The sequence below is a fragment of the Carettochelys insculpta genome, chromosome 6 (genome assembly GCF_033958435.1).
Source record: "Carettochelys insculpta isolate YL-2023 chromosome 6, ASM3395843v1, whole genome shotgun sequence".
NCBI classification, from domain to species: Eukaryota; Metazoa; Chordata; order Testudines; family Carettochelyidae; genus Carettochelys; species Carettochelys insculpta.
In genome coordinates, this window is record NC_134142.1 from 55,884,672 (window position 1) to 55,899,566 (window position 14,895).

General features: G+C 39.6%; 1 protein-coding gene across 2 annotated transcripts in view; it reads left to right on the forward strand.

Moving 5' to 3' along the window:
- CDIN1 (CDAN1 interacting nuclease 1) overlaps positions 1 to 14,533 on the forward strand; it is a 210,209-nt gene extending 195,676 nt beyond the window's left edge. The window contains exon 11 of one of the 2 annotated variants that reach the window (XM_074998829.1): positions 12,195 to 14,533. In XM_074998829.1, coding sequence (XP_074854930.1) covers positions 12,195 to 12,330 — 136 coding nt within the window. In that variant the 3' untranslated portion in view covers positions 12,331 to 14,533. The remainder of the gene's footprint in view (positions 1 to 12,194) is intronic. The other variant, XM_074998831.1, reaches the window with a different exon arrangement.
- The last annotated feature ends 362 nt before the right edge of the window (positions 14,534 to 14,895 follow it).

The window sequence follows — 14,895 nt, forward strand, 5'->3', positions numbered from 1 at the left end:
GTTATGACATGAACCAACATGAGCTAGAGATACAGTAGGGTCTCAAGGTTCACAAATTCAGTTATTTTTGAGAGGCCACTTCACCGGAACTCCAAGCAGGGAGCACCAGCAGCCACCACTTCTCCCGGGGCTCCAGGCAGCAGTGCCAGCAGCTGCTGCTTCTCCCAGGGCCCTGGGCAAGAACACTAGCAGCCACCACTTCCCTGGGACCCCAGGCAGGGAGCGCCAGCAGCCGGGGTCTGCCATATTCGCAAAATTCAACATTTGCAAGGGTTCTCAACACAGAACCTTCATGAATATTGAGACCCTACTGTATTCAAAGTTCAATCAAGGCCCTTTTATCTTAATGCTTGTTGTCCTTGAGCCAACATGCCTTTTCGCTCTCACTCACTGGCTGCATCTACAATCCCCCTCCCTTTCAGAAGGGGGATGTTAATACAGCAGATTGAAAATGCTAATGAGGCACTGATATGAATATTTAGCATCTTGTTTGCATAATGGCAGCCACTCGCCATGTTGAAAGGGCTGCTTTTGAAATGCAAAATAGCTGTGTAAGTGGGGTTGCTTCACTTTTGAAAGCACCCTTCTTCCTAATTTGTTTTTGCTATTTTGCATTTTGAAAACAGCACTTTCAGCATGGCGAATAGCTGTCACTATGCGAGTGGAGTTCTGAATGTTCATATCAGCACCTCATTAGAATTTTAAGTCAACTGCATTCACATGCCTCTTCTGAAAGGGAGGGGTAGTGTAGACGCAGCCACTGTGTCAGCCTTCACTTACGAGGCCTTGATTCTCCAAAAATCTGTGTAACTTTAACGTTATTTAATCACAGCTTTTGAAAGTTAATTTCTATGAGAACTATTTAAAAAATCTGTCACTGAAAATTATAAAAATCCTTCTGTTTGCCTACGCGAAGAGTTCTCAAATTTGAATGAATCCCATAGGTGAATAATGTATTCTGACAGGTTATTTATTAAAAATGCATTATGCAACCAAAAGTTAAATTGTTTATAATATTTTTAATGACAATGACTTACATAATGTCATTTCAGTCAAGCAATATGAATTTATGATTCATACTATGCAAATTTTAGAATGTCTTTTCACATATTTCCTGAGATGCACATAAATATCATGTGGCTTATTTTTATTTCTCAGAATGCCTAAAGCATTTAAATCGTATGGTACGCTTGATAAAAAATGACCAACAAAAATACTGCATTTTGACTGATGCCTTCACAGCCTGTCAGCTGTGTGATAAGGCTGCTAGCGTAAACAAAATCTCATTAAAATGTAATAGTATTCAAGAGAGGTGTGACTAGAGGGACACTGAGGACTGCTATTAGTTTCCATCCTCCTGTCTTCCCCAGCCAGCTCCACCATTCCATATTGCCATAGAATATAGCATCACCATCCAATAATCGTTGTAGATTTCTGCACCATTCTCAGCCCAAAGGAAATTTCATTTCTGAGTTATAACCCCCTTGAAAATGGGGGCAAATAATAAAAAAAGTCTAATCCACATTGGGTATGTCTACACTAGGAGCTAACTTCGAAGTTAAATTCAAAGTTAGGCACTACTTCTAAGCAGCTACCAGAGTCTATATACATTTTCCTTTAGTTCAAAGTAGGAAGCCCAACTTTAAAGTCTTTACTCCATTCCCAGGAATGGAGTAGTGCCCTACTTTGAAGTTTAACTTCGAAGTAGGTGGTGTGTAGATGCTCAACTTCGATGCTGCTTATTTCGAAGTTGTACTTTGAACTAAGCAACTTCAAAGTTATATTTGTACTGTAGACACAGCCATTGAAAGTGAAATCCTGGTCCTTTTCCAGTCGATACAAGTTTTTCCATTCATTTCATTATAGCTCAAATTTCAGTCCAGCAGTATAAAGTAAAATAGCTTCGGTAACTTTACTTGAAGCAGACAAACCTTGATGCATAATCTACTGTTAAAATTCTCACTGAAGTCAATGGCAGAGCTTTGATTGACTTCCAGCAGCGCTTGATCGTTCCCAAACTGACTACCTGTTTTCCTAACTGATCTCCCTTCATTAGCTTTTCTTTGCTTTAATGCACTTAAGCTAATGTGTTTGGTTTATTGAATTGTATTTGCATACCAGAGATATTTTGTTTATTTTAAAGAATTTATTGTAATGTGATAATATCTATTATGTAATTTAAGATAACCAGGACCTAGAATAGTTATTTCCTTGTGAGGTTTTGGGCTACTGATAGATTTATAACATTAACGCATATCATGGGCAAGTTATTTGACTTTGCCTAACATGAGAACAGCTCCAATAGACATTTTTTTAAAACCAGAATTCAGTAGAGCCAAAAATATAAATCTGTATGACACTTTGAAGGTACCTTCTATTTGAATTATAGGTTGCCCTGTGATTGGTTTAGGAAATGGACGAGAGGATTACAAAAAGTTTAAGAAAAACAGAGTCACTTTCAACCATGTCCGAAGTTTGAAAGTGCCCCTTTTTATGTACAGTACTTAACTTGATTTTTTTAATATTCAGAATTATTTATATTCAAATGTAAATCAATCTCTGTGCAATGAAAAATAAATCCCTGCCATGACATGCAAGGCCAGATCTCAGCATGTGTAAATAGGACTAACTAGGAAAATCAAGGGAAGCTATGTCAATTTATAGCAGCTGAGAATCTGTCCTGAAGTTGTTAGTCTATCAGAATGCTCTTAGTCCACCCAAAATTCCTTTCCATGAGAAAATTGAGGCTACAAGAGATGTAAGTTTTACGCATCCCTGCACAGGCAAAAGATAAAAATATCTCTGTGAAAACTAATCCAATGCTTTTAGAGAACTACATTAAAATTGCCTGACATCATTATTATTTATTATAACTTATTTTAGTAGGAAATAAGCTATGAAGTGCAGTTGGCTTTGATACAGTAAACTCTTTCATATCTGACATTCTCAAATAGGGTCAAATAACTGCCATTTTAACAATAAGTAAATTTGTTACATTTTCCATAAATACAGTATAGTGAAAGTAAACACAAATAAGTACAGCAAATACAGTTTGTTTACAGTGTACAATACTGCTCTTGTTGGTAAATAAAGTACTGTGCATACATTTTGCTTGTTTCTTAATATCTGATCTTGTTTTTCTTTAGTGTTATGCATTGCTAGGTATGCCTCTCTGTTATCCAGAATATTTGAATATCCAGTAACCTCCTGGTCCCAGGGCTACCAGATATGAAAGAGTTTACTGTATTATTCTAATTGCACAGAGTCCAGACAGACATGTACATAAATGCACATGTACATTATATATAAACACACATACACTCACATTTCACTTAGACAGCCTCTCCACGTGAGAAATTATTTACATTACTATCTGGAATACATGTAGTATTGAAACCATCTATAAGAAATAAATTAAGACTAAATAAAGTGAAGGTTATTAATATGATTACAAGATGTTTTACATTTCTTCTCAGTATTGAGCTATGCGATGAACATGAATTTTTCATAAAACTACATGCAAGGCTTTTTGATTGTGAAAGACTCAACTTGCAATGGCCACATGTCTGGCCATATCTGTAGAAGCTAGCATAGACCTCACATGGACATTCCAGAATAAAAGACAATTACTAGAGAAGAGTTTGTCTTAGTAAGTTTAGTTGAATGTGTCATATTCTACTCAACTACTTCCATAAATAAATGTCTTTTTTTTCCTTTCTACCACAAAAGAAGCTCTGTTAAAGAGCAGATTAAAGGCTGACTCACATTTTTCTGTTATTTCCTGAATTAAGATTAAGATTTGTGCATGTAAGATGGGCACTAAAGAGAGCTTTTTTAAAAAAAAAAAAGAAAGAAAGAAAGAAGGAAACCATGTGCCTTACTACGCTTTCTACTCTCTCACTCACTGATTTCCACCTTCCTAGTTTTTCCACCATACCTCTCTGAAATCATTCATTCCTAGGAATGAAACTTGGAGTCTCAGGATTTGTTGACATGCAAAGAAACTGCATTGGTTTAACTAAATATTTGTTTTACAATCAATTTAGTTAATACAGTGTAAAAGGCGATGTGCACTTTCTCCAATCAATATAAATCTGGTTTACTTAGCTTAAATTGATAAGAAATAAATTTAAGCTAAAACGTTTAAGCCACTCTCAGATTGAAATAAGAATCAGGCCCAATGGGTGTGGTCAATGGCTCAGTATCTGGATGGCAGTCAGTTTCAAGTGCAGTGCCCCAAGGCTCGGTTCTGGGGCTGGTGTTGTTCAACATCTTTATTAATAACCTGGATGAAGGACTGGATTGCACCCTCAGCAAGTTTGCAGATGACACCAAGCTAGTGGGAGAGGTAGATATGCTGGAGGGTAGAGACAGGATTCAGAGTGACCTGGATAAATTGGAGGATTGAACCAAAAGAAATCTGATGAGGTTCAACAAGGAGAAGTGTAGAATCCTGCACCTGGGATGGAAGAATCCCAAGCATTGTTATAGGCTGGGGATCGACTGGCTCAGCAGCAGTACACCGGAAAGGGATCTAGTGTTTAGGGTGGATGAAAGGCTGGATATGAGTAAACAGTGTGCCCTTGTAGCCAGGAAGGCCAACAGCATATTTGGCTGCATTAGGAGGAGCCTTTCGAGCAGATCTAGAGAAGTTGTTGTTCCCCTCTATTCGGCACATCTGGAATATTGCGTCGAGTTTTGCCCCCCCCCCCCCCCGGATAAAAAAGATGTGGATGTGTTGGAGCAGGTTAAGTGGAGGGCAATGAAAATGATTAAGGGTCTAGGTTACATGACCTATGAGGAGAGACTGAGGGATTTGGACTTATTTAGCTTACAGAAAAGAAGACTGAGGGGCGATTTAATAGCAACCTTCAACTTCCTGAAGAGGAGCTCCAAAGAGGATGGTGAGAAACTGTGCACAGTGGTGACAGACAGCAAAACAAGGAGTAATGGTCTGAAGTTACAGAAGGAGACGCGTAGGTTGGATATTAAGAAAAATACTTCACCAGGTGGGTGGTGAAGCATTGGAATGCATTGCCTAGAAAGGTAGTGGAATTCCCATCCCTAGGAGTGTATGTACATGAGCCCCCGCTTTTTAGAAGGGTTATGTTAATGAGGGATTTCGGAAGATGCTAATGGCAGCTCCTCGTTAGCATAATGGCAGCCATGGCGATTCGGAAGTGCTGCTTTTGAATCGCACACCCCCATGTAGTGGGGGCCTTTCGAAATGGCCTCCCAGTCTTCAAAAGCCCCTTCTTTCCATTCGTTTTGGGAAAAAGGGGCTTTTGAAGACTGGGGGGTAGTTTTGAAAGGCCCCCGGCTACACAGGCAGTGCGTAATTCGAAAGCAGCACTTTCGAATCACCTCAGCTGCCATTATGCTAATGAGGCACTGCATATTCATGGTAGCACTCCTTAGCATCTTCCAAACTCCCTCATTAACATGCCTCTTCTGAAAGGAGGTGACTCATGTAGACACACCCTAGAGGTTTTTTAGTCCCAGCTTGACATAGTAATGGCTGGAAAGACTTAGTTGGGGTTGATCCTGCTTGAAGCAGGGGCTGGACTCAATGACATCTTGAGGTCCCTTCCGTCCCTGTGATTCTATGATTCTATTATCTACAGAGGGTTTTACACTTGACTAAGGCTATATTTACATTTGCAGAGTTTTTCTGGTGGCAGTTTCACCAGTGATAGGGAAGGCATAACAGAAAAGCTCTGGTTTCTGCATTCACTGATTTCCACAGGCACCAGAGAATGTTTATGTTTGCAGCACATCCATCACTGATGAGGGCAGCTATCCCACAATGCAGCTCTCATAGGAAGGGGTCGGGAGTGATGGCAGGACACTTTGGGACCCTGCACAGTCCCTTTCTCCAAACAGTAGCTCAGCATTGCCGCAAGCAGGGGATCGTTTGCTCTATGGAGTAGGCATTGTCACCTAACCAGGTAATAAGTGAGCTCTTGCCAAAAGAAGAGGAGTTTTAAAATTCCCCAGGGCTTTACAGGGACAGGAGTGGATGAAAGTTTACCGGGCATCAAAGTGGTAGAGGTACTGGCTAGAATAGTCCTTGAGCATGTGCAATATCCTCTGAAAACTAAAAGCTCTGTAGAAAACAAAAACATGTCTTCAATTGTACATCACTGCAAAAGCATCACTGGTAAGACCTCTCATGCAGGTGGTTTTCTTTTTAAGGTGAAACTTCAGAGTTTCACTACAAAAAGTCATTGGCAATTAAAGATGCCTCCACAGTTTTTGTAACAGCAACGAAGGGTCCTGTGGCACCTTACAGACTAACAGAAAAGTTTTGAGCATGAGCTTTTCTGTTGGTCTATAAGGTGCCACAGGACCCTTCATTGCTGTTACAGATCCAAACTAACACAGCTACCCCTCCAACACTTGTCCATAGTTTTTGTGCAAAATAGGTACTTTTCCACTTTAAATGGCAAGTATAAACATGCCCTATTTGTTTAAAATATGGTTTAAGATTACAAATTCATCTGTGTGTTCACAAGACTCTCTGATAGCATATTCAATGTTTTTAACTCTTCATGTGAAATAATCCTGCCATCGAGTTCTACTGATTTTTTTCCTATGTAGAGTTATTCAAAATGTTTGTAATGAAAACCCAAACTAGCTAAAACTCACTGTTTTTATTGTTTTTTATCATGTTTGAAAAGTCATCCATAAAAACCAGGCAAAACTGAAGTTTTATTCTATGTTTTGGGCATTGCTTGACTATGGGATTTACAGGGTGTGAACTACTATGAAACAAAACTGAAGAGAAGTACCTGTTAATCAAAACTGGAAGTTTACAAATTCTTTTGGGTGATTGTAAAATAAGATTCTGTGCCTTGCTCCTGAAGAGTTTATGTCCTCTCTTCATTGCCCTGAGCTGCACCATCTCATAAAATTAATCTTTCCCTGTGGTACAGTGAACCTACGTTGCATACATATTCCTAATAGAATCCTGTAAAGTGACTGTAAAACCATCGTTTGCTTTGTATTCTGAAGATTTTTCTCAGATTTGCCAGGTCAGTCCCACTTCCTCTTGCATGCAGAGCAAACTGTGTCACTTGAGCTAGTTCTCCTGTGTAAGCTCAAATTATCAGTGCTGGCCCTGCAAGGAAGGTTGGTCTGCAATGTATTGAATATTATTAATCTATAAATAATTTTTAGCTTTAATTGATAATTTACAGTGTTGTGTTTCATTTTCCATCATGTCACATGTGCAGCTTGGGAAGGAGCTGAACTGAATCAAATCAAATGGTGGCTCTTACTCCTTGCTTGCACTTTCCTGCCCTGTGCCCTCCAAAAAAAAAAGGTTAAATGTCTTTTCAAATTAAGGCAACTGTAATTAACCACGGGCATTGTTTGTGATTTGCCAGCTCTGTGTGCTAATGAAAGAGAAATTAGTATTTAACAGCAGGAGCTCCTCATAGTGGCTAATGCTTACTGTGCCAACAAGTTAATTTTGGTATTAAGTGCTCCACTTAAGTCTGTTTTTTAAATACAGTGTGGCTTATGTTTGATCATACGTATGCTATCTCTGATGCGTGCTAATTTAAAGGATTATACCAATATTATGAAAAGCTGTATCATGGACAGGACTAGTTAGTTAATAAGGGTCTAATATAGTAAAAGAGAGGTAGCTGGGTTAGTCTGTACTCCAACAAAACAAAGCAGCAGAAATGTAGCACTTTAAAGACTAACAAAATGATTTATTCGGTGATGAGCTTTTGTGGGACAGACCCACTTCATTGGATCAATTTCATTTCCAACACAGACTGACATTTACAAGTACAGAGGACCGAAAAGAAAAATAATTGCAATAAAAACTGACAAATCAAATAGGATAGAAGGATGGGGCTGCGAAGGTACGTCCAGTGGCTAGGTCCAGTGATGGTATCCCCAGAATAAATATGTGGACAAAGCTGGCAGCGGGGTTGGTTGCAAGGAAAAATTCCAGGAGTTGTATTACTTTGGTGTAGCCTATGATTGCTGGTGAGAATCTTTCTCAGGTTAGGAGGTTGCCTGTGAGAAAGGACAGGCCTGTCAGGAAAGGTCAGGATACCATCACTGGACCTAACCATGTTAGTTACAAGATCAAAGGCACATTCTCGTGCACTTTCAGCAACATTATATATGCTATTGTGTGCCAACAATGCCCTGACACTATGTACATTTGGACAGACTGGGCAAAACCTTTGCCAAAGAATACATGGACAGGGAGCAGACATCAAGAAACTCAATAAACATAAGCCGGTCAGTGAATACTTCGATGGAGTGGGCCATTCTGTTAAAGACCTGTGAATTTGTGTCATTTGTTATTACATTTGTTATTGCAATTATTTTTCTTTTTGGTCCTCTGTACTTATAAATGTCAGTCTGTATTGGAAATGAAATTGATCTGAAGAAGTGGGTCTGTCCCACGAAAGCTCATCACCGAATAAATCATTTTGTTAGTCTTTAAAGTGCTACATTTCTGCTGCTTTGTTTTGTAAGGGTCTAACATAGTGAGGGAGTAATTCTACTGACTAACTAAAGCCAGGAACTTGCAACTGACTCTGAACACCCATGAAAATAAAGTTTTTTCTGTTAGAATTGGCATTTCTGAACCTATTGCTAGTTGCAGCCAATGTAATCAAAAGTGATATTGGTGGCATGGACAGTACAATAGAAACTGGTTTACAATATCTTTTGGGTGGGCTTGCAAGTATCTATTTTAATTAGTAATTGTAACTCCTCTTTGCGTGCTTGTTCATGTCAGTTCCAATGTGGTGTGCATGCACCCAACAGCCAGAAGATTTTTTTCCCCTAACAGTATTTGTCAGGTTGGTTGGGGTGTCCCCTGAAGTGTCACCTTCACGGTACTCTGTATAGGACCCAGCCAACACATCACCCCCTCAGTTCCTGTTACTGCCGGTGATGGTTAGCAGAAACTTCCTCTCACTCTTGACTTGACAAGTGCATTTAGTAATCTATATGTAGTTATTCATTAGTTTTTTGTGGGGTTGGTTAAGTTGTGAGCCATTCTTAGCTCTAGATATTAAGTTTCACTTAGGGCAGTGGGTGATCCCCTTCCAGCCGTCTCGTAATAATGGGATATCCTGCAGTCCATGGTCTTGAAAGCCTGTGAAGGCTGTGGCTAGTGTATGCCCGGAAGCGATCCTCACACTTTGGCTGGATCTACATGGAGCCGCTGGCCCCGCACCTCCATGCGAATGAGCAGCCTCACAATTGCAAAGAGCTTCTCATTAGCATGGTCCTGTGGCTCATTAGCGTAGCCACACAAGAGCTCGCTCTCAGCAGAGGTGGGTGTCAGCAGTAAAGAGGCGGTGTGGATGTGCCCCTGTCTGCAAAAAGCCCCTCTCTCACCAGCCCCCTATGCCTGAACTTATACCTTCTTATCCTGACTGCCCCCTTCCTACCCTTTATGGGCCCATATCACGTCAGACTGATTGATACTCCACACAGTAGAAAGGGGATACTCTAATTCTCAGCCCTTTCACCCTTCCATCCCGTTTCTCCATCCCTCCTCAAGGACGCTTCTCACAAGCAACTCCTTACCCAGGAGGTTCACTCCTGTCACTGGGAGCAGTGAAAGAGTTTTGTTGGGAGCTGAAGGGCAAGGGTTTGTATTACCAGTATTTCCTATCCTAGACCTGCAACAGCTCAACAAGTTTATGAAGAAACTCAAGTTCTGCATTAGGGATGTTAACAATTAACTGGTTAACTGGTGGGCGCTGGCGCAGTTCCCCTCTTGCACAGCCTGAGCAGTCCTCTTCTGTGGTGGGCCTGTGAGCGCTGCAAGTATGGGCTCTCCAGCTGGGCAGGAGCAGCCACCAGTCCACAGCTGTCCCTCTCCTCCCCCATCCCATTTAATCTGTTAACTGGTTAAACTTAACATTTCACTGGTTAACTAAGCAACTAAGGATTTTACATCCCTATTCTGCATCTATGTTCTCCTTGGCCTCGATGCAGGGGGCAGGTATGTCATCTTCAACTTGGTAGTTATGGCCAACTTCCTGCGTAGATGGCAGGTACGGGTGTTCCCATATCTCAGCGAATGGCTGATCAAGTCTAGACACAAGTCAATTTCATAAGAACAACGTTAAACAAATCAGGCCTTCTTGGGAACATGGGAGAATCAATTCTGTCCCCTGTTCAGTGCAGAGATTTCCTAGTGGCAGTACTGAACACAGCATGGGCCAGGGCATACATCCCAGAAGCAAGGTTTCAGCATTGGTGATAGCATTTGAAGTCTCAAGTGATTCTCCACCACCACCATGAGGAATTGCCTGAAACTTCTAGGACATATGGCCTCTTGCACATATTGGGTACAACACACCAGGCTCAGACTTGGCCTTTCCAATGATGGCTAGCCTTGGTTTGTTGGCCGTTCAAGATAATGTGGACACAGTTGTGATTCTGCCTTGCTTGGTCCTGGACTCCCTCCAGTGGTGATTCAACCCACAGGTAGTGTGTTCAGGGGTCCCCTTCTCCAGTCCTCAGCCTTCCCTCTTGCTAGTGATGGTGCATCAGTTTTGAACTGGGAAGCCAGACACAAGGCCTCTGGTCTCAGGCAGAATTCATTCTCCACATTAATGTCAGAGAGCTGATACTAATGTTTCACTTATGAGGAACAACATTATGATGATTTTTTAATATAAACAAGTGGGGCTGTGCACTCTTCTCCCTGTGTGAGGAAGCCCTCAGGCTGGGGGATTTTTGTGTAAAACACACAATGCATCTACAAGCATCATGTTTCACAGATATGCAAACTATGCTTGAAAATGCTTCCTCTGCTACTGAAATGCACCCACCTCTGGAGTGGAAGGTAGCACACATAAAACAGTAATTCGCAATGCTATACAGCAGTTTTGAAAAGTAGCACACAATCCTCAGTGGAAACTGCAAGGGGGCTCCACAGAGTTTCATCTTCCTTTTATGTCTGTTCTGTTAGGTGAACATATAGAGTTTCCTCAGTTCAGTGATGGAAAGAAACCACCATAATGAAGCCCATCTGGCACCACCTACAGTTTTGAGAGCTTCTGTTGTTTGCTAAGTGGACTTACCAGTTATTGTGCATCCCTTGACACACTTTTATTATAATTAAACATTAACAGAGGTTGGGTACCATATTGGTGTGAGTACTGAGTGCAGCTCTGTGTATAAGCCATTAAATGACATTCTGTTGAACTTTTTCTTGTACATACAGTATCTAATAGCTCATCCTGCACTGTTGTTTTTGGCAAGTTCACTATAGCATATAATAAATCACAGAAAGAAAAAGCTTTTTGGCCTAACATTGTGCAGACTGCTGTAATGTTAGACTACAGAAAGTGGTTCTGTTTTTAGACATCCTTTTACTAACCTAACATTCATAATTTATGATTTCACTGTAAAATTCCTGCAACACTACACCAAAAGTAGTGCTGCCCTTTAATTAAGTGCTCTCAGTAGGAAAAACGTGAAACTGATGTGCAAAACATATCGCTGTACACAATGATTGATAGTGATTACTTCTTTATGAACCCAGCCTCAAGGTCTGAACTTCCTGATGGGTAAAATAGTCCATGGGGCTACTTCCTGAGAGTGCCTAGTGGGGATCAGTCAATGTTAGTAATATCGAAGGAATTCCTGAGGCCCATTTTGTAGACATAGCAATAGAAACTTTCTATGAACTGCTCTTTGTCTTAACAGTTACTTACTCATTGTAGAGATTATATTTTAAAGAATAATTGTTGATCTTTACTGAAATTCACATAATCTGAGGTTTTATGTAAACCCAGGTATTTTTAATGCTTAAATGTCCAAATCTGAAATAAATGGAAAACAAGGGAAGGCAGACTTCTGTATGTATCACAGTTACTAAATGTTATTACAAAGGCACTTAAGGGTCTGTTTTGAGTTAGATCTTCACACTGATAAAAAAGATAATTCCTTTGTGTAGACTATACAAATATTTCAGGTTGCTTTAATACTCTAAATAACATTTTTTATTCCAGGATTCAGATATTACTTAAATGTAAAACTATTCTACCCTGATTAAATGAAAATCTTGAGATCTGTCCAATTTTAGGGTAAAATCAACAGTGCATGTGAATTTTTCATTGGCTGGGATAGTGAGCTCTTTTTTTTTCCCTTCTATACTTGTGATTTTATGTTATAGTCTCCTCATTGTTTTATAGATTTGGTCCTGGATTAGTCATCTACTGGTATGGATTTATTGAGGAGTTGGATTGCCATCGTGAACGTGGTATCCTGCTGAAAGACTGCTTTCCTACTGATATTGTAACTCTGCGACACAGCATGGCTCAACAATGACGTTGGAAGAGAAATTGGGAGGAAGAGGTGAATCCGGAAGCAATTTTACTTTCCCTCAGTGTAAAGTACTGGCAACATCTGCCCTGAACTTCATCTGAACTCCTGCTGCCTGTGGTCACACTACTACCTCTGTAGACAATCGTATCAGGAGTTTCTGTTTTGCTTCAGACCTCCGCTGTTGTTAGAGGCCAAAAACTACAGACACAGCCCACTCATTATCAACATTTCTGTCTCTGTCAAACAGTTAGTTTATGGATAGTCATAATCTTTCTTCCTTCCAGATGGCTTCTCCTTACATACCGAACAAAAGGAAAAATGTGGAAGCTGAAAGATGGCATGATTTTCAATTCTCATCCCTGTGCTATGGGTCATTTTAAAGAAGGTGCTTTCTTTTATCTGACACATAAGTTTGTTAAATGTTAAAGATCAGGCTGAAGCACAGATACACAAGCCAGGAAATTAGATCAAGTCTGAGACTTCCTATTCAACATCTACATTGTGCCTGCCTAGTGCAGCTTATATAGTAAAAGCTCATATTATCTTTTAGTGCCTTTCTTGCATTTTGAATTTTCTGGCTTTTGCAACTTTGAGCCATGCAGTTATTATTCTATTATAATCAGTGATGTGTGAATTTCGTCATTTTTGTATGTTTGTTTTAAAATAAAAGTCTGGCACTGAAGTAATTTTTAAAAATATTTTCCATATATAGCATATTAATGTGTACTTTAAAAATGTAAATAATATTTAATAAAGCACATTATTCTCTTTCAGCATTTTTGTCATATCCTAGAAATCTCTATTCACAGAGCTTTTCCTTTGTTGATTTTAAGCAAATAAAGAAGGTAGATCTCTGTAGGCCTCAAGCATGACGTGTAGTTTTCTGGCACATCAAATCCAAAATGATCATGTTTGAAATTTTGTACCTGGTTGATTTATTCAGAGTATCAGCCTTGTGTGCAAGGATGAGAACTCAAAGGCGGGAACTGCTTCCTCCTGGATCTGCCCAGTTGGACAGGGATTTCATCTAAATAAGCACACCCTCTCCTGAGTGCTTTTGTTTCCTAGTCCCTCCTTCCTCATGGTGCTGCCAAGGTGGAATCATATTATAGAAATTGTGAGGACTCCTTTCTTGTCTCCTCTTTCCATACTTATCACAGGAAAGAGGGGCAGTATCGATCCTCCTAACTTCTGCTGTCACAGCTGACAGCTTGTCAGACAAGACATATCTTTTTGGGCTGGTAGACTTTTTAAGAACACTTCCTTCCCAGCTGTCAGCCAGGGAAAAAGAAAATTGTTGAGGAAGCTGATAGAAACACCACGAATGCTGAACATATGGTCAACTTAGCCCCCTTCCTCCTCCCCAGAAAAAAATAGCTTTAATAGTATTGGTGTACCCTTTGTAAAAGCAAGCTAGAATTTCCACAATACCAGGAGCTGCCTAAATGACAAAGATTGTCTTACCATTTCTGAAGATTACTTTGGAAATATCCATTTTCAATAAATCTTATTTAACACCTGTTGCTCATTTATGTTTCAGATATTGCACGTATTTTATTTTTACCTAAAACGCTTTATGAGTCTGCATATAAAGAAAGGCAGAAGCAATCTGCAGCATGTACCTTCCTAAGGCTACACAGAAGCAACATTTAGGCTGTAGCTACCTCTGGCACTTCTACCTCTGGTTTAGGTTAGTGCCGTGTGTAGAATAGAAGAAGAGAAAGCAATAATCAGTCATTATTTCATTAGAAACTCTAAGCAACGACTGCCTGTATGAAGTAGGCTTTAAGGGCAGAACTGATTTGTATTAGCTAATATCTGTGCATTGTGTTGTGTGAAATAATTTAAAACAGTTTAAAAATGCGCTATTCTGCTTTTTCCTTTTGAATAAATTAAATTTATCTGTGCAGATGTTGAAAAGTCTGTTCAGCCCTAATCAAATCTCGATTACATTTGTTTTTTATTAAACAAATTAATGTTAAGGATCCACAAATAATAGTTGTATAGTTAAAGCTTTGATCATTTCTTTATATATTGATTCTTTTAAAAGCTGTGTATTCCAATGGAGATGAAACAAACAGTAAAAATACACATACTGTACTAATTCCATCTGCATGTGATCTAGCAAACCTTGCTATTACAAAAAAATTACAGTGTGTGCCACTATTTAAATGCTAAGAACAAAACATTAAAAAATAAAACTGCAGTTATTCTCGTATGTTGCAAATGTTTTGTGTATTTTCTCAGTTTATCAGAAGTAAACATCAACTCAAGAATAAAAAGGAGAAACTACTACATTTTTCACAATGCTATAGTCATTAGAACCTTAACATGGCAGCCAAATCCAGTTTTATGGAGTATTTTGCAGTGTGCTAATGAATTATGCCAAGCCAGAAAACAGAAGTGTGCATAAAACTGAATGATGCTCTCATTGGCGTATATAGAGTTGCCAAGCATCTGCTCTTACAAACACTATAATACTGCCTGTTCCAAGCCTTAGAAATTACGATTGCATGCAGTGAGTTTACTACAGAGGAAAAACTTTCTGGTACGGCAGGTATGGCACAT